Source organism: Erythrolamprus reginae, chromosome 1 (genome assembly GCF_031021105.1).
Source record: "Erythrolamprus reginae isolate rEryReg1 chromosome 1, rEryReg1.hap1, whole genome shotgun sequence".
Lineage (NCBI taxonomy): Eukaryota > Metazoa > Chordata > Lepidosauria > Squamata > Dipsadidae > Erythrolamprus > Erythrolamprus reginae.
In genome coordinates this window covers 277,443,994-277,464,858 of record NC_091950.1, presented here as the reverse complement: position 1 = coordinate 277,464,858, position 20,865 = coordinate 277,443,994, and the positions used below count along the sequence as shown (strand labels likewise).

The 20,865-nt window shown below is 36.5% G+C and overlaps 1 protein-coding gene across 1 annotated transcript in view; it reads right to left on the bottom strand.

Annotated features, from left to right (window-relative positions):
* Positions 1 to 15,198, bottom strand: part of COL19A1 (collagen type XIX alpha 1 chain) — a 185,048-nt gene extending 169,850 nt beyond the window's left edge. The window contains exons 1-3 of the mRNA XM_070738981.1: positions 15,108 to 15,198; positions 725 to 799; positions 213 to 312 (exon numbers count right to left, since the gene is read on the bottom strand). Coding sequence (XP_070595082.1) covers positions 213 to 312; positions 725 to 799; positions 15,108 to 15,198 — 266 coding nt within the window. The remainder of the gene's footprint in view (positions 1 to 212; positions 313 to 724; positions 800 to 15,107) is intronic.
* Between the last annotated feature and the right edge of the window lie 5,667 nt (positions 15,199 to 20,865).

Here is a 20,865-nt window from a genome sequence, read left to right as displayed (position 1 = left end):
AAATAAACAAATAAATGATCCATTTCACCAGGCACTGCACCCCCTTATTGTCAGCACTAGTGGCAGACGGTCCCTACTAACTTTTCCTTTATTTATATGCGAGTATTTAAAACATTCATACAGCTGCCTATCTTCTAACCAACTGTGGACAGCTTTCAATCACCCTTGATATTGCCCCTGGTAGTTATCAAATAGGGTATTTGATTACTTACTGAGAATCTTTGATAAGAGGTGCATTCCCCAGTTTAAAACATGGTTTTTCAACTCCACATGAAGTCTGCCTCAAAGAGAAGCTTTCTGCTAAATCAAAACCTGAAAGATGTAATCAAGCTGTATCATCAACTGCCCACTTAATAGAATTTATCAAAACAGAGAAAATCTGAAATCTTGGTCACAACAATATCCAAATCTCAGTTTTAATTGTTAATAGCATACTCATAGGAAATTCTCCTAGTAGTTGACTTGGCAACCTCTGGGGAATGTACTTGTCATTTCCTTTTGTATTTGAATGAGCTTGAAATGCTGCTTCCATTCTTTCATAGTAATTTAAAGCAAAGATGAATTAAAATTGGAAAGAGGATTCTAAACTCATTTGCAACACTCCAAATAAAATGCTGTCCTTTCATTAAAACACATTTTGAAAGGTTAAAGGCAAAATGCATTATTAAAATCAAGGTATGCCTTGTAATAATGTTGGATATTATTTAATGTAAAGAAATCTCACCTGAAACCCTTAGGTTTTCTTTGCACAGATGGGAGAAGTGGTGTCCTTCTGCTTTCAATATTGGACATTCGGTAGCTAAGAAAAAAGAATATTAAATATTTAAAACTTTAAGAGAAAACTGAAACAGTAGATTCCACTCTCTGCTACAATATGCCTAACTTTAATATAAGAAATATAATTAGGAGTGTACAAACTGAAGATACTTGGACTTCCAACCACTTCAACAGCTTCTCCAACAATCCTTGTAATTTCTTTGCAGTCAATATGGTGTATAGAAACATAGAAACATAGAAGTCTGACAGCAGAAAAAGACCTCATGGTCCACCTAGTCTGCCCTTATACTATTTTCTGTATTTTATCTTAGGATGGATATATGTTTATCCCAGGCATGTTTAAATTCAGTTACTGTGGATTTACCAACCACGTCTGCTGGAAGTTTGTTCCAAGGATCTACTACTCTTTCAGTAAAATAATATTTTCTCATGTTGCTTTTGATCTTTCCCCCAACTAACTTCAGATTGTGTCCCCTTGTTCTTGTGTTCACTTTCCTATTAAAAACACTTCCCTTCTGGACCTTATTTAACCCTTTAATATATTTAAATGTTTCTATCATGTCCCCCCTTTTCCTTCTGTCCTCCAGACTATACAGATTGAGTTCATTAAGTCTTTCCTGATACGTTTTATGCTTAAGACCTTCCACCATTCTTGTAGCCCGTAGAAAAAATTCAAAATAAGCCTTAAATGTCCAGCTAAATGGCAGCAGAGAGCCAATTGTGACTGATCTTGAAAAAGCTGAATCAATCTTCAAATACTACCACAATGGAACCTAGACATTTTTGGTCATAAATCATTGTGGTTTTAAGTTGAGGTACCAAGTGACCAGACTCAATTTTACAACCATTTTTATGATGGTGATAAAGTCAGTTATCACAGTCATTAAGCAAACTACATGGTCATTAAATAAATCCAACAATGGGCACTTTTTTACGTTTTCTACCAGAAAACGGAAAAAGCCATGAATTGTGGATACAGGCCTGAGGGTTGCTGCAACCGGTTGTAATTGTGATCCAGTTCCCAAGCACCTGAAATATAATCATATGTACCCAAATGTGTGTGTGTGTTTGTGTCTGAGGCAAAACATCTGCCCATCCAAATCTTTAACTATACTCATTGCAGCAAACTAAAACAAAAATAAGTAAAGCCCATTCCAGAACATTATTAAAGTTCAAGCTCGCTTTCTTTAAAACAAAAAAATAGCAATATCAACATAGAATATGTGGCATTTTACATTGCCCTGAAGTGCTTATTCTACAGCATTTGAAGCTGAAAAGCAAGATGATGAAAGAAGTAAATGAGATTCAATTTATATAATTCATTTTAATATACACTTGAAAAAAGCCTGACCTTGGGGGGGGGGGGAATGGAAAGGGATTTGAAGGAAGAATGATGGTATCTTTGTTCTTTTTTAAAAAAAAAAATCAGTAGCTAAAGGGTAGAAGAAAGAAAAGCCAAAATTCTCTTAAAATTTAAAAAAATGAAGAGCTATAGGTAATTAAACTAGAGATCTTAGGTAGGGCTACATTAGAAACTGACAAGAGCAAAGAAGAAAAGTACAGTGGTACTTCTACCTAAGAACGCCTCTACTTAAGAACTTTTCTAGATAAGAACCGGATGTTCAAGATTTGTTTGCCTCTTCTTAAGAACCGTTTTCTACTTAAGAATCCGAGCCCAGAAAAATTTACCAGGAAATTTGAGAGCAGCACGAAGGCCTGGCCAGTTTCCTGCCATTCCCCCTGTGTTTATCTCTCTGGCACAGTGTATGGGAAGCAGCCTCGCGCCGGGTGTATAGGAGGTGCGTGCTCCTCCTTGCAGCCTCAGAGACCCTCTTTTTTTAAAAAACCTTAAAGTTTTGGGTTTTTTTTATTCCCCTCACCTCACCTTCTTCCTTTGTCAGTGACTGTCCTCCTCCTCTTCCTCCCACCCAAATTCCAAGCTTTTATTTCTTTCCTAATGGGTTTGCATGCATTATTTGCTTTTACATTGATTCCTATGGGAAAAATTGCTTCTACTTAAGAATGTGTCTACTTGAGAACCTGGCCATGGAATAAATTAAGTTCTTAAGTAGAGGTACCACTGTATTTCAGAACTTTGAGCATGAAGACTGAGGATCCAATAGGAATTTTGCCTAATCATTTGTGTCAGAAGGAAGGGAGGAAGGGAGGAAGGAAGGAAAGAAGGATAGAATAACAGAATAACAGAATTGAAAGAAATTTGGAGGTCTTCTAGTCCAAACCCCTGTCTAGGCAGGAAACTCTACACCACTTCAGACAAATAGTTATCCAGTATCCCTTTTAAAATTTCCAGTGTTGGAGTATTCACAACTACTGGAGGCAAGTTGTCCCCCTTGCCTCCAGAAGTTGTCCCAATTGTTCTAGCCGTCAGGAAATTTCTATTGTTCTAGCTATCAGGAAATTTCTCCTCAGATCTAAGTTGCTTCTCTCCTTGATTAATTTCCACCCATTGCTTCTTGTCCTGCCTTCAGATGCTTTGGAGAATAGCTTGACTCCCTCTTTTTTGTGGCAGCCCCTGAGATATTGGAACACTGCTATCATGTCCTTTTAGTCCTTCTTTTCATTAAACTAGACTTATTAAGTTCCTGCAACCATTGTTTTACCCTATTTATTTACTTACTTATTTACTAATTTACTTACATGCATGCATGCATGCATACCTACATACATACATACATACATACTTATTTGATTTGATTTGATTTGTATGGCCCCCTCTCCGTGGACTCAGGGTGGCTCACAACATGTCAACAATAAAATAGTGTACAAAATACAATTGGATCCAATTAATATAAATAGTTATAAAAATTAAATATCAAAAATCATCCACTCAAATACAAACCAAGCATACTAAGCATTCAGTAACCAGAGGCTGGGATCTAATGAACCCAAGCCTGGCAGCTTAAATACATTTTCAAGTTCTTAGGAAAGGCAAGGAGGGTTAGGGCAGCATGAATCTCCAGGGGGAGCTTATTCCAGAGGGCCAGGGCCCCCATGTTTTATTTCCGGCTCTCAGCTGACTGAGGCTGCAAGGCAAGTCACCTGCTAAAATGAAAGTGAAACTAAAGTCCATCTTTAGCTGCAAGGAGGCAAGAGGCTAAGACTTAATTTTATTTTCTTGTGCTAATCAGTTGCTGAATCTGGATGCAAGGAGGTAAGTAATAACTATAAATGTCTATAGAATGTTCAAATTATTAGACTTATTTTTAAAGACTGCTTTTTATTGTTCTAGACAACTTTTTAAAAATGAAGAAGCTTTAAAAATAAATGCTTATTCTCAAGAGGCCCAGTGCTATTGTATCTTCTTTTAAATAATAGAGAATAATGAATACTTCCAGAAAGCCACATCAGTTTTAAAGATCTGTACAAGTATGATCTGAAATGTAGCAGTGTCCTGTTTAGTATTAATATAAGGCAGTTGAGTTAAATCTTGACTTAGTCGGGTTTGGAGTAAATCCATTTAAATAATTTGGAAGAGTTAGTGTGACTACATTTAAGAAAACTTTTTGACATTAATATACTGCCATAATGTACATTTCTCCAGTTCTTTGCTATTTCTATGGATCAGGCACAGAAATACACGCAGAGAAATACACAGCAAACAGAGTATATCATCTCTGTTTGCTATTTGCTATTTGGCAAATTGCTGGGAGGTGGAGGCCATTTTTCCTTGTTTTCCTCCCCCAAAACTAAGGTGCGTCTTACCCTCTGGTGCATCTTATACTCCGAAAAATACAATATCTCTGAGACTGCCTTCTGCCGCATGAATCTCAGCGACCGGTTAGGTCCCACAGAGTTGGCCTTCTCCGGGTCCCGTCGACTAAACAATGTCGTTTGGCGGGACCCAGGGGAAGAGCCTTCTCTGTGGCAGCCCCAACCCTCTGGAACCAGCTCCCCCCGGAGATTAGAATTGCCCCCACCCTCCTTGTTTTTTGTAAACTCCTTAAAATCCACCTCTGCCGTCAGGCATGGGGGAATTGAGACATCTCCCCCGGGCCTATACAGTTTATGCATGGTTATGTTTGTGTGTATGTTTTTGCTTTTTAAGAAGGGTTTTTTTAGTGACTTTTAAATTATTAGATTTGTTGTATAATGTTTTATTGTTGTTGTGAGCCGCCCCGAGTCTACGGAGAGGGGCGGTATACAAATCAGATAGATAGATAGATAGATAGATAGATAGATAGATAGATAGATAGATAGATAGATAGATAGATAGATAGATAGATAAATTTGCTTTGACCATACCCTCACAGATACACATGGGTTATTAAAAAGTAATATGATTTTTACACTGCCAAAGGGATTGGGAAAATTCCAGCAGCCCTGCTCTGGATGACATGCCTACCTTGTTTCTTCTACCAACCAACAACTAAATTGTGTACCTCCTAAGGTTACAATATTCAGCAAACATTGGGAGGCCTTCAATTCCTGTTGGCTGTGTTTTTGATTGCTATTTTTTATATAAATTTACAAAAATCTTTTTCTGCATAATTTTAAATTGCATACGCACACAGAAACCAGCAGCAATAATAATGTATTTGGTTCAATTATCTTTTATTAAAGGAAGCATGCAGAATGCTTTTTAACCCCAAATAATTAAGGGTTGAAACATAGTTGTACAAATAACTTCAGTGGATAAAAACGACTGTATTTATCTGAAAAGAAGATAACTTTGAATGAAAGTCTCATCCTTGGAAAATTAGGGGAAGAACACTAATCTATGATCTTAGAATAGATTCCTCCCAATACAAATATTTAGAATTAAAGATTGCATGGTTTGTTTTAAATACTCAAGTTCATTATTTATTGTTGCATTTACAGTATATCAACTGACTGTTTCTCTCTGTGGTGCAGGTGATTCTATTCACTTTATTTAAATACTAGTAACTAGTGCTTCGCTATGAAACTATGTGATTGGACTTGATAAATTGAAAGTTAAAGCTTGAAAATTAATGAGTAGTTATGATTAGGCTTGATACATTGACACTTAAAGCTTGAAAATTTATGTAGAATGTATAACTCCTTAGCATCAGAGCATGTTAATATAAGGCAACTGGCAGTTGGAACAGACTTCTTTTCAGGTGAGGAGGGGGAGTAGAACGTCTAACTCCTTAGCATCATAGCATGTTAATTAATATGATACTGTATAAGAAATACCAATGATCTTATGATCATTTCAAAAAATCCTGTCTTATTGAGCACCTAGAAGCCAAGAGGAACATATGTGCCAAGTTTCAAGTTTGTAGGCTTTACAGTTCTGCAGATTTTGTGATGAGTGAGTGGTATTTGGCTTTTATATAGAGAGAGATACAAGAGCAGCTTATAATACCATCACAGTAGATCTGAAATCTACATTGGTGAGGGCAGGAGATTTCTAGGCAGCACCTTACTTCATTCTCTTCTAATAATATTGTCTAGCAGCCTCCTCCACATTTATGATCTAACCATATTGGCAGATACCATCTTGCCTGCAGCAGGAGGCAAAACTAAGCGCAACTTAATTCACTTGTTTCACCCAGAGAGAACAAGAAGTGCCAGATAAGACTGTTGGCATTCCATTCATTAAGTTCAGTCTTACAAGCAAATTCAGTCTTCGGAGAGAGGCAGCATAAAAATCTAATAAATTATTATTTACACTTAGAATATGACAGGCTATATAGTTATATTTATGTAATCAGTCAATACTCTCTGTGAACTATAAATAGGGTATGAGTTGCAACTGAAAGTCCTGGGAGCAACAATATTCCGTGTGCAGAATAAGTCAATGTCTTCCCAAACTCCCTGAGTAATTCCAAATGTAAATAGCATAGTCACATGAATAATCCTAATGAATTAACTTGAGGAATGATTCATTGGTTCTATTTTAGGCTTGCCAATAGTCTTCAATAATTCAGGGAAATTAAAACAATACAGTACAGTGCCACTTTATTAGGAATCTATATATTGCAAAAAATAATACAATGCATCAAAATACTACAGTATGGGATATTTTAAAATAATAGTTCTTTTAATTATAAACAGTGATTAAAGCAATGATTTTGAAGCAACATTCCTCTTTGCCTATTGTCTATATTAATAGTTCATTTATTTCTTCATGTCTGTCTTTTTTTGTCCAGGATGGTTAGGTTTTAAATTTTGCATGTAGTAGAGGGAGCTTTGACAGTTACAGCTTGCCATTTAAAGTAAGGAGCTATATCAGCTATACTTCTATCCTTTTATTTTTATCTTGCAAACTTCTATGATGTTTCAATCTGAAGACTCTGGGTGGTTATGACCTATAAAGCCCTTCATGGCACCAGACCAGATTATCTCAGGGACCGCCTTCTGCTGCACGAATCCCAACGACCAGTTAGGTCCCACAGAGTGGGTCTTCTCCGGGTCCCGTCGACTAAACAATGCCGCTTGGCGGGACCCAGGGGAAGAGCCTTCTCTGTGGCGTCCCCGGCCCTCTGGAATCAACTCTCCCCAGAGATTAGAATTGCCCCCACCCTCCTTGCTTTTCATAAGCTACTTAAAACCCACCTCTGCCGCCAGGCATGGGGGAATTGAGATACCCTTTCCCCCTAGGCCTTTACAATTTTATGCATGGTATGTCTGTATATATGTTTGGTTTTTATTATAATGGGTTTTTAATTGTTTTTAGTATTGGATTATTGTTATATGCTGTCTTATTATTGCTGTTAGCCGCCCCGAGTCTCCGGAGAGGGGCGGCATACAAATCCAATCAATCAATCAATCAATCAATCAATCAATCAATCAATCAATAAATAAATAAATAAACAAACAATTTTTTAAAAAAGAACCATAAAACTAAAAACACAGAAGCAATAATCAAAAATTTAAAAATATACAATAAGCAGACAGAACCAGTGCTGCATCTTCAGGGCAAGGGATCAAAATCCACAGAATCTATTACAGATTTGGGGATTTTTCACAAATCATGCAGATTTTGAACCTACCGAGAACTGCAATGCAGAACATAGCAGTAGAGCTTCCAGCTCCACCAAAATTGCCCAAAAGCCCAGTCAAAGGATTGTTTTCACTTTTCATCCAGAATACTAGCAAGGAGGAACCATAATTACTTTGAAAAGCACATTGGCTAGCAAGTGGAGTGTTTTCTAACCCTGTCCTTTTAGTTTCATGGAAATTGGATTGGAAATGTTCAGCATGCATTCACAAGCAACAGGTTCTACAAGCTGTAGAACATGTAGCTCCAAAGACTATCAGGGCTGCCACAAAATAATTTATAGATAATAATTGATATTCTGAACAGTAGGAATCTACAAGTGAACAGAACAGTAACATCAAAAAGAAGTGTTTCTCTACTGAAACAATTCATAGATTTTGCATATAAACTGCTAAATTTTATATTAACAGGTTTTGGAATAGCCTTCCAAAGCAGCCCAACACAGACTGTGGAAATGTTACACTGGACCTCAAGCATCTTGCAGTGTGTGTCTCTCCATTCTTCCTCCAAACTATGGGTCCTTGGTTTTCAAATGAGATGCAAAAGTTTCCATAGTCTGTGTTGATTTGGGGAACCATGTCATCTGCTGGTGTTGGTCCCACTCTGCCTCATTAAGTCCATCTACTAGGAGATTTTAGAGTGCTCCATGCTTCCATCTGCATACAAGCTTTATGGGGATGGTGACTTAAATTTTCCAGAAAGACTTGGCACCTGCCAACACTGCCAAAAGCACCAAAAACTGCTTCAATGACCATGAGATTACTGTCCTTGATTGGCCAGCAAATGTGCCTGACCTGAGCCCCATAAAGAATCTATGGGGCATTGCCATGAGAAAAATGAGACATGACATGGAACAGTGCAGAAGACCAAAACCCCACTATTGAAGCAACCTGGTCTTCCATAACACCTCAGGAATGCCATAGGCTGATAAAATCCATGCCATGCCGAATTGAGGAAGTAATTGCTGCAAAAGAGGCTCAAAGTACTGAGTACATATGCATGCTTACCCTTTTCAGAAGTCCGATACTGTTCTATGTACAATCTTTTTTAAAAAATTGATCGCATGTAATATTCTAATTTTCTGAGATGGGGGATTTGGGGTTTTCATGAGCTGTACCCCATAATCATCCCAATTATGATAATATGATAATATGACAAATCATAGCTTGAACTATCTTGCCTTGTATAGAGTATCTCTCATAAGTTACATTACTGAAATAAACGAACGTTTGCACGATATTTTAATTTTTTGAGTTTTATCTGTATATAAACCAATTTTCTTAAGACTTTTAATATGACTTATGATAATTACTAAGCAGCTATGCAATTCTTTTAACAAGCTGCTAGGTAACCTCTGATCCATTGGTCATCATTTGAGACTAACTGTACTTCCTTACCTAAATAAGTATGCTAAGAATGAGCATGGGCAGGCAAAAAAGCAGTGGGAGCAGGAGTGATTTATGACTTCCTGTCAACGTTCCCCTTGACTCTTCTATTAGAAAGATGGCAAGCAACTTTGGAAAGGACAATCACATGTGGCAGTCTGGTGGCACTAAATGGGCCACAACCTTGCCAAATTTCAACCCCACAGGAGTCATAGATGTCCAAATTTTGGGCATATTTCATAAATTAGCACATGTGAGGTACTGCAATTGTTGCCCTGTGACACACTATCTGACTGAGGGTTACAAACTATCAGATGTGGGAGTACTGTATAAGTAAAGACACCTTAAACAAGATCTAAGTATTGCCCACAAGATCATATGCTGCAACGTCCTGCCTGTCGGCGACTACTTCAGCTTCAACCACAACAACACAAGAGCACACAACAGATTTAAACTTAATATTAACCGCTCCAAACTTGACTGTAAAAAATATGACTTCAGTAACCAAGTTGTCGAAGCGTGGAACTCATTACCGGACTCCATAGTGTCATCCCCAAACCCCCAACACTTTACCCTTAGATTATCTACGGTTGACCTATCCAGATTCCTAAGAGGTCAGTAAGGGGCGAGTACAAGTGCACTAGAGTGCCTTCCGTCCCCTGTCCTATTGCTCTCCTATATCTCCTATACCTTTCTTCTATTCCTATATCTCTTCTTCTATTCTTTCATTGATATGTTCTATTACTATACCTTCTTTTCTATTACGTATTTCTTAGATATATTTTACTATGAGTATCTCCTCTATAACCTTCATCATGTATTTTACTATGTGTATATAGATATATACCCACTAAAACCCTCATTGTGTATTGGACAAATAAATAAATAAATAAATATAGATTGTAATAAAGTTGGGATGTATGATAATCTTTGTGAAATCAGAATAAATGATTAAATCTAAAGGTTTAAACACAGGGATTAAAATAATTGCAAGAAGCTTGTAAGCTGTTGACAACATTAACTTCAATACGGTAGGTCAATCCTTTCTTTTAGTTTTCTTATACTTTATTTTTAGCAGTAATCACTTTCTTCAAGTAAGTAGTTGCTATACCCGTGGTTCTGCATCAGTGAAAATAAAGGGAAAATTGCTGTGAGCCAAAAAGCTATTAGCATATCCTAAAAGAAGCTACTGCAAGCCTCATCTGCTACTCTACAATAGCTTCCTTTTTTCCCTGTCATGCCATTTCCTTAATGAATACAATATTAGTTAATTAAATGAAACCATTGCCCAGACTTATCCAGGATACTAAGCAGGAGAGGAACCTTCCTCTTTTATTCATAATAGTACACACATGTTATCTCTCCCATTCTTTTACACAAGTAATTGCCACCATATTCAAAATCCCATTTTAATAATCAAGGTTAATTGGGATCTGCCTGTGAAGCTCCATGTGTTCTTAGAGTCATTTCAATGTGCTTTAGCCACCATAAGCAATTTGTAAGGATCTCAATCCCAACCAATCTTAGACCCCCTAAAATACAAAACTTTGCTAAAACAGAGCATCAAAGCTTGGAGGAAGCAGTCGGGAAGGGTTAACTCCTCCACTCGAAATAGAATATCCTATGAGACTAGACTTTCAATTCTGGGCCTAGAAAGTTTAGAACTAAGACGCCTTAAACAAGATCTAAGTATTGCCCACAAGATCATATGCTGCAACGTCCTGCCTGTCGGCGACTACTTCAGCTTCAACCACAACAACACAAGAGCACACAACAGATTTAAACTTAATATTAACCGCTCCAAACTTGACTGTAAAAAATATGACTTCAGTAACCGAGTTGTCGAAGCATGGAACTCATTACTAGACTCCATAGTGTCATCCCCAAACCCCCAACACTTTACCCTTAGATTATCTACGGTTGACCTATCCAGATTCCTAAGAGGTCAGTAAGGGGCGAGTACAAGTGCACTAGAGTGCCTTCTGTCCCCTGTCCTATTGCTCTCCTATATCTCCTATACCTTTCTTCTATTCCTATATTTCTTCTTCTATTCTTTCATTGATATCTTCTATTACTATACCTTCTTTTCTATTATTTCTTAGATATATTTTACTATGAGATTTTACTATCTCCTCTATAACCTTCATCATGTATTTTACTATGTGTATATAGATATATATCCACTAAAACCCTCATTGTGTATTGGACAAAATAAATAAATAAATAAATAAATAAATAAATAAAATAAAATAAAATAAAATAAAATAAAATAAAATAAAATAAAATAAAATAAAATAAAATAAATAAATAAATAAATAAATAAATAAATAAATAAATAAAAAGAAGAAAAGCCAAGGCTGAGCTTGGCTTAGAAAGTTAAGGCATAAAACCTGGTTAGAAATTTAACTGTCCTTGAGATGCACACCTCAGCCTTTTCTTTTTATATTCATGACTTTGACTTTGCTCACTGTTTTATGCTGTACTAAGGAAAATGCGTTTCCATGCGGCATGCCCTGATGTCTGTCTCTAAAATGTTCAAAAGTAAGACATATGTTACAAAGAATTGTAGAAACTCAAGGATGTCAGATTTATTTTAATTGCCGGCCTCCACCCCCTCCACACACCCCACACCAGTAAATTGTGACTTTTACCAATGGCAAAATGTCATTTTTCTAATGCATGTTTTTAGGGTGGTATTTTCAACTGCATATTCAGCTATTCAATTAAAGATAAATTTTGTAATTTCATACCTTCAGCGGGCAAGGAAAGGACAAAGGATATTTTCTTTTTTCAGGAACTGATATTAGCAAGTCTTAGGAAGTCTTTGCTTTCTTAATAGTTTGAGAAAGAATCTGAACTGCAAGATTTGCTAATCCATAGTTCTTACAGTGCTGTTCGATATTCCATAACTCCTTGATTAACAATCTTCAGGTTTGGGCTCTTGGTTATCTTAAATTGGTATTTTCATATTTTAGAGTTCTATTTTGAATAGAATAGCATTTAATTTCTATTCTCAAAAACTCACAATGAGTAAATTCCTAACAACCTTTCCATTGACTTCTATTAAACCACTCAATATTGTATATCCGGTTAGAGTAATAGCAATAGTACTTAGACTTATATACAGCCCCACACTGCTTTTACAACACTCTGTCAGTTTACAATGTCAGCATATTGTGCTCAACAAACTAGTCCTCCCCACTTTTACCAACTTTGGAAGGATGGGAGGCTAAGTCAACTTTGAGGCAGTCAGGATCAAATTGCTGGCAATGAGCAGAGTTAGCCTGAAATACTGTATTCCAACCATTGCACCACCTCACATACCATATTTTTTGGAGTATAAGACGCAGATTTCCTCCACCCCCAAAAGAGGGTGGAAATGTCAGCACATATTATACACCAAATACGTACAGCCATTTTTGCTGTCCCGAAGCCTCACCCTTGCATCCCGTTTTTTGACAGAGGGTCTGAGAAGCCTGCAGGGAGTTTTTGGGTGCTGGGGAATGGGAAAAATGGCCCAGTTTTTGCAAATAAATGGGCAAAAAATGGGGTGGGGAAAGTGTCTAGCAAGTCTGCAGAGAGCTCCTGGGGATTAGCAACAAGGCTCCAATTTTTCTGAAAAATGGGCTGTGTTTTCTCCTGGTTTTTTGGGGTTTTTTTTTACAAAAATGGAGACATTTTTGCCTTCCCCCAGTCCCCAGGAGCTCTCTACAAGCTCCCTGGACCCTTTGTCCATCCCATTTTTGTGAAAAAATGGATTAAAAATGGCTCATTTTTCACAAAAAGTGGGCCATTCTTGCAACCCAGGAGCTCCCTTCAACCTTCCCAGACCCTTTGTCCACCCAATTTTTGTGAAAAAACAGGCAAAAAACAGCCCATTTTTTTTCAAAAAGAGGGCTGTTGTTGCCTTTTCACTACCCCACCTAGAAGAGGAATTCTGGGGGTTGACGTCTACTAGTCTTAAAGCTGTCAAACTTGAATTACCCCTGGGTTAGAGATTAGGTCTGCAAGGGTATCCAAACTTGGCAAGTTTAAGACTTGTGGACCTCAACTCCCATTCCTGAGCTAGCATGACTGGAGGAGGAATTCTGGGAGTTGAAGTCCACAAGTCTTAAAAGTGTCAAGTTTGAAGTTTGTAAAAAGTATACATGGTTGTAAAAAGAATACATGTTTGTAAAACGTTTTCTGTTACACTGGCATTTTATTAAATAATATATTACTACACCATACTGCACCAGAATACTTTTTTCCTTGTTTTCCACCTCTAAAATCTAGGTGCATCTTATACTCCAGTGCGTCTTATACTCTGAAACATACAGTAAATGATATTCCACAGCATTTTCCACCTGATACTATAATACTCAATAGAAATTTCTATTTTTTAAAAAGGTTCTTTTTTTATTTACATACTTTATTTTTTTACACACACCATATATTTTTGGTGGTGCTTTTAGGCAGCCCAGTAACAGAAACTGTGGCCAGAAGAACAATAAATGACTCAAAATACTGTATGGAGGAGGAGAGGTGAAGGAGAGAGATATAAAGGCAGCCTTTTTAGACTAAAGAGATGTTAACGTATCAAATCTTTATTACCATCATAGACCAGTATAAGGAGAGTGAGATACAAAAAAATTAAAAAGCATAAAAGTATATTAAAGTCTAAGTTTTAAAAAACTAAAATATTGAAAGCATATCTAAAAACAAAAGTTAAAAAAATAACCCAAAGGTTATTTTTATATTAAAATAAATTTAATATTAAATGGATATAGGGCAGTGGTTCTCAACCTGGGGGTCAGGACCCATTTGGGGGTTGAATGACTGTTTCACAGGGGTCACCTAAGACCATGGGAAAAGACAAATTTCCCATGGTGTTAGGAATGAAAGCTTCTATTCTGGTGCCTTGGAACTTATTTTTATAATCCAACCAATCAGGTGTTTAAAGTACAATCCCTCTCACCTTCCTGCCTATCAACTTAAAGCTCTGTTGGAAGAATTGGCGCTAGACTTTTGGTTGGGGATCACCACAACAAGAGGAACTGTATTAAGGGGTCATGACATTAGAAATGTGAGAACCACTAATATAGAGGAAAATAAAAGTTAGTACATGGTAAATGAAATTTATCACAGTACAGAGCACTTTCAAATAAGGAACTATGATAAGTTAAATAAAAAGGAATAAAAGAAAAAGAAATCACAAAGTGTGGAATGAATCCTACTTGACTTGCCTTTTTAAACTTATTCAAATACTTTTCTTTTTCATTTTAGATAGCTTATAACTTCTAGGGCATTATTTGTCCTAGTTATCAGAAACATAGGAGCATTCTGCTTCTGGGGAAAATTTTAAGAATTGCACAGTTGCTTCTTTCAAGGTCAGCTCCATTTACTTCAGCTGAATTTACTTTCAGGTAAGTATATTATCATCACTAAAAGACATAACTTGGAAACAAGTCTTATTAAAACCAATTGGATTGATAGTCTGCAGTAAATGCTGTTCTGATTGTGGCACAGAGTATGTACAAGACTGCACTTGTGAGTCTGCTCGGTTTCCAAGCCCAGGATTGGGTTCTTTTTGGAATTGTAACTTAAGAAAATGAGGAAGTATCAATAACAGCACAACATAACTGTAAATGAGGATAGCACGTTCTAAATGTAGGCTCCTGTGAGTGATCAGGAAATGGAAATATTGCTGGTGGATATCTTAGGGGAAAATACCTTTCAATGTAATTACATATTCCCTAGATCAGAAATACAGTTTAGCTCCCAAAACTCCACCTAACTCTTAAAAATATTTGTCACAGTTTAAGTAAACTATAGTTCTCTACACAGTATAGATACATTAGGACTTGAAGGTTTACATAAACATACTCTGTATTTTCCAGAATAACTCTAAACTATCCAACAGGATAAATATTCCAACGAATTTTCTGAATCCTATTAAAAGAAGGAAAATGAGGAAATACCTGGCTTGTCAGTGACTATGGTAGAATGAGACATAGGAAGGAGGATGAGTGCAAACCAAAGCCATCCTATGCAAGATCCAATAGCCTTCATCTCCTCTTGGACACATGTGAACAAATGGCCAGAAATCTGAAAAGCAAAGCAAACATGATTACAGACGCTCTAAACCATGCACATCTGGACATCTGTTATGGATGCATAGCTGAATCATATGCAACATCAACGGTGTAATTATGAATAGCCAAAGGGTTAGGAGTTTCCCTACCTTTTGAGTTATTATCTCATAGCTACTGTTTTTTAGGAAGAGAGGAGATGGTTGGGCTAAAATGGGGAACAAGTAAGGAGAAGTGTGGATTTTACAGCTAGCTTTTCTGCTGCATGGCCTGCCCAAGCAAAATTAATGAGGCAGGCAGTGCTGACCATGATTTCAGTTTGATAGTCTATTATTAAATGGAGCATGGTAAAAAGAATAGCTTACTTTGAAACATCCAATCAACCCAACAGTAAAATTAGTGCCGAATATTTTCTTGTATTCTCTTTTTTTCTTTTATAAATGAGGTGCTATTAAATTTTTGTAAAGCTATAAAAAGCCATCTCAGTCAAAGAATTTCTTCCTTCCTGTTCCCACCCATCCTCATAATTTAAGCTGCACTATAGTGAGTGATACAAAACCAGAATAATTATGAACAATTGGAATAAGATGTTCACACGCACATCATATAGGCTTTACTCATAAACACATTCAGCAACATATCCTAGAGAAAGGAAAGGTGTGTGAGAGCAATTATAAGCTAGAATTCCCTGTTATGTACTAATTATCATAAAGATCTAAAAATGGAGATGAAATGTTTGTTTATTAGCCAAGAACATCTTGATGATCAAAAATGTATTTTTTTTCTTAATCGCTAGAGCTAATACTCAATCCTTTTTCTGTGTGTGGAAGAAGAGACAAACTCCATTTTTTGAGAATTGTGTAACAGCTGTTCAGAAATCATTTGTTCTCAGCCTTGTAATTTTGTTCATAAGACTATTTTATTTTACTTTCTGGGATAATTTTTTTCATTTAGGTATGGAGTTATCAAATGAATATTGTCAATGTTTGACATTTTTGTTACATTTGATCTACTACAGTATATCAAGCATTTTGTTAACTTTGCTTATTGAAACAACTCATTTCTGACAGCAGTGCAGCTGAAATTAGCTTGCACTTTTTATAAAATATTGTAAAGTGGAAACAAAGAAGAATCTATTTTAAACAAGCTATCATCAGGGTGACAGTAACACTACAGAAAAAGCAATAATATAGTCATAGAATTTTACAGAGGGAATGATGTTTCTCAACTACTTTTAAAAGACTGATGAGTAATAAGTTTCAGGCAGCTGCACAAAGATTATATATTTTGGTCAATAAGCCATTAAATTATTAGTAACAGCAGATTTACATTTTTATTACAGAGTTTTTGCCTTTGTTATTTAAATTTAGGCAGAATGCACTCACTATAGCAGAATACTGAGTAGACATCATATTAGACTGGAATGAATCTCTCCTATATTTAGATTGAAAGAAATAAAAGAGGAGTTGCATAACCTTTTCTTTTTCAAATTCAACAAAATTTAAGATTTGAAAGAATTTTACCAATCATATTTGTTCTCTACACGTAATTGTGACTTTTGAGAGTTATAATGAATTAAAAAATCCTGGTGTGTGTGTACAAAAACAAAAATTAAAACCCATGAAATCCAGAAAAAATATCTTTTGTTTAATTTCCAGAGGAATAAACAGAGTTCTATCTATCTTTTTCAGTTTATGGGCACACAACACGCAACAAAATCAGACTCACCTATGTTTGAGAGGCTTGCACACCCCTTAATTTAAGGTGGCCCAGGCTTTGTTTTACAATCTGCCAAAAGATGGTCTAGACTAGTGCTATTAATACTACCAAGTTTGGAATGAAATGTCTGTAAGAAAACAATCAAGATGAGAGAGCACCAAGGACCCTTCATTTCAACCTTAAACAACAAATATTCTCCTTTATTGTATTTTGTGTTGGGTATCCTCTTGTGGAAGTGACAAACCATTTTCTCTCTCTCTGGCATTAACACATCCCTACTTGCCCAGATATCTGTGCATATCATATGCAGACTGGGGTTTCTACTCATCTGAAACGGACTCTTTCTCTTCATTGCTACCAACCCGTCTGCTTACAGGATTTGCACAGGGAATCATCTGAAAGAACCTAGCAACATTATTCTTTCTCAAGCTCCTGAAGGGTCTGAAGGGTTCTCATCCTCCAAAAAATACCATCCTTCTCCATGCCACAGCACATTTAATTTATCCATTACATTCTGGTTCTTTATGCCTCTTTGAGTTTTTGTAAGCTTCTGCTCGTGTTATCAGCAAAAGTATCTAGACACCCAGTTTTGTCAGCCTCTTTTTCCATTGCCTTCCGTTTTTCTATGCAACAGGATCTTTCGCAATGATTCTTATTACTGTGTGATGAGTTCAAAGTATTTTAGCTTTTACTTCATTATTTGAGTATGTATTCAGATTTATTTCATCTAATAATGAATTATATGTTGTTCTTGGAACCTGCAACCTTATTAATATTTTTGTCCAACACCACATGTCAAAATAATCAATATTTCTTTAACTTTCTGATGGTCCATCTGTGGGAAAAACCACAGTGATGAGGGCTGTCAAACTCCCATTCTGTGGGTCAGGAGCGTAGGTGCTGGCCAGGCCCATGCCTGGTTTAGCGAAGGGGGGAAAAGCCCCGATATGTCATGTGGGGCTGCCATAACAACATGAGTTGACATCCCTGATAGGGATGATGGCCACCTCTTGCTAAATAAACAGATTTAGAAGCTTAATATACATCTATGAGAAATGGTGTAGCTACAGAATCCAATTAATCTTGCCTTTCTTCTCCAGATAAATCTTAGTTGTTTTAAATTTAAGGGAAGAACTCATACAGAATTTGTGAAAGAAAGATAGGAAAAGGAAAATACTCATTCTTCCATTCCAAATGAAACAAAAACTCTGCTTCCAGGGAGGGAAAATATTACTTTTGTAGAAATAGATAGATATGTCTTAGTATTTGTCTTAGACTCTTTCTTTCTGCCAAGTCTCATAGTCCAATGTGTTTATTAATCCATGAAAATTATGAAACTGAATCTCAGCCTTTTATTCATACTCCACACTCTGTATAAAGATATAATATAAATCCAATAAACAGACAAACAAACCAACAAATAGTAACATTTTCAGAATCTTCTTGGAATCTGTATATTAACCTGGAATACTTTCCTGGAGTTTACTACAGAAATTATTATGTGTAGCAAACCACTACCGTATTGTAGTCTGCTCTGAGCATTTATGTTTCTTTAAGCAAGTAGCATTTATTTCTTCCAAGACTGAATGTTTGTTATTTTGGGGATTTAAAACATTTTTCAAAGTTTTTTTTTAATAAAGTTTGATTTTGTTTATTTCCTATGGGATCAGCTAAGAGAAAATGAAAGGCAGTAATTTCAAGCCATGCATAGCCAGGATTTTACACTACTGACATTATTTCAATTTCTTTGCATTTTTTAGAGTTAATCATTAGAAAGTGGGCACTGATTGTGAAAATTCACTTTTGCATACTGGTTTTATGGGAAGTACACCATGTAAGGTTCCCTCTAAAAAATAAGTGTTGGCAATGGAAAAAAGTATTTTTTAAACATAGATTATCCAATTATTGCTAACTGAAATATGCTGGGGTGATTTGGTTGAAGCTGCATAGCTGAAAAATAGGAACTAATAGGAGCCTCATCTTTCATTCCTGATCAAAATTCTCTTTAGAATTCCCTGGAAAAGCAAATAGCAGTTGAGAATAGAACATTACTGAGAGTGCTAATGCTGATGAATGCAGCATTATTATCATAGGACACATTTCTATTTTTTAAAAAAAAAAAACATGATGGAAATTCATTATTTATGCTTAATATAGCAAGTCTTGAAAATCAGTACCATTTATATGAATCTCCAGATTTTAGTTTCCTGCACTATTTTGCATCATGTCCACCACTTTAGGTGTGAGACAAGATGTCTTAAGTCTTCTGGATCTATGCATGAGAATATTTTTATTTATTAATTAGGTGCATGTATGTTGTATGCCGCCCTGAATTTTTGGAGAAGGGCGCCATACAAATCTAATTAATAACAACAACAACAACAACAATAATAAATTTAGAAGTTCAAGATGATATTCATGGCATGTCCTCCTTCAATTTTCTCCTATACAATCCTATGGGGTTGGCTGGACTAAGAGAGGTAGATTGGCGCAAAGCTATCCTTGGAAGGGCACTCAGGGGAAGGTTTTTGGTTTTTTTACTGATACTGGCAGGTCTGAAAAAGAATGCTAAATCCATTGAGAAGGCAGAGTTCTATACAAACACCTGCCCTTAAATGTTTCAATGTTCTTTGCAGAACTGAAGGAGAAGAAAACAGGAGGTTGGCTTCCACTTAATTCATAAGAAGCATCTCAACCACAATTATGACATCTCATAGTTTTCTATTAAAAAAAATCCCTACCAGGAGGTTCTTGTTTTCATTGTTTAAATTAATGCATTTTGGCTACACTTTTTTTTCCTTGTGTGCCACTTTATTACTTTTTCTAGCCCCAAGCACTACAATATTTATACAGTAGTCCCTCACCTATCGCTGGTGTTACGTTCCAGACCTGGCCGCGATAGGTGAAATCCGCGATGGGGAATTTATCGACTGATAGTACTTATTTAAGTATTTATATTGTAATTGTTTGGTAAGTTTTCAGTGTTTTAAGTGTTTATAAACCCTTCCCACACAGTATTTATTTTAGATACAGTATTTAAATACAGTATTTATAATTTTAGATTTTTTTTTTTTTTTGAAAAACCTGCCGATCGAGTTCGGCGGGCTGTTTAAATCTGCCGATCGACTTCCTCAGAAACCCGCAATGAAGTGAAGCCGCAGTAGGTGAAGCGCGGTATAGCGAGGGACTACTGTACCACCACATAGTGGTGTATATATATATATACCATCACAATATTGATACCACCACATAGTGAAATTCAATGTTGCCAGGATAGACGAGTGGGGGAAAAGTGTTGGCTTAAATTCTTCACTGACCCTAGGGCAAAAGAATCTTGTACAGAACTCCACAAACGTATTGGCCTGTGGCCATTTTGACCCTTAATCTTCAAATCTAAGTGAAAGACATTTGATGAATCAACAAAGGTAGTACTCATAGTACAACCCCAATTGAGCCCAACATTTATGTCATTAAGTGAGACACTTGTTAAGTGAGTTTTGTCCCATTTTATGAATTTTCTTGCCACACTTGTTGAGTGAATCACTGCAGTTGTTAAGTTAGTAACATGGTTGGTAAATGAATCTGGTTTTGCTTGGCAGAAGGTCACAAAAAGTGATCACATGACTTCAGGACACCACAACTGACATATTTGCCAAGTGTCTGAGTTTTGATCATATGACCAGTGGGATGCTGCAATGATTGTTAAGTGTGAAAAATGGTCATATCTACGAGACCATCTCTTGCCACATACCTCCCAATGGCCAATCAGATCCCACAGAGTTGGCCTTCTCAGGATCCTGTCGACTAAACAGTGCAGGTTGGCGCGCCCTCGAGGGAGGGCCTTCTCTGTGGTGGCCCCGGCTCTTTGGAACCAACTACCCACTGATATCTGTACTGCTCCCAACCTACTGGCCTTCCGAAAAGCCTT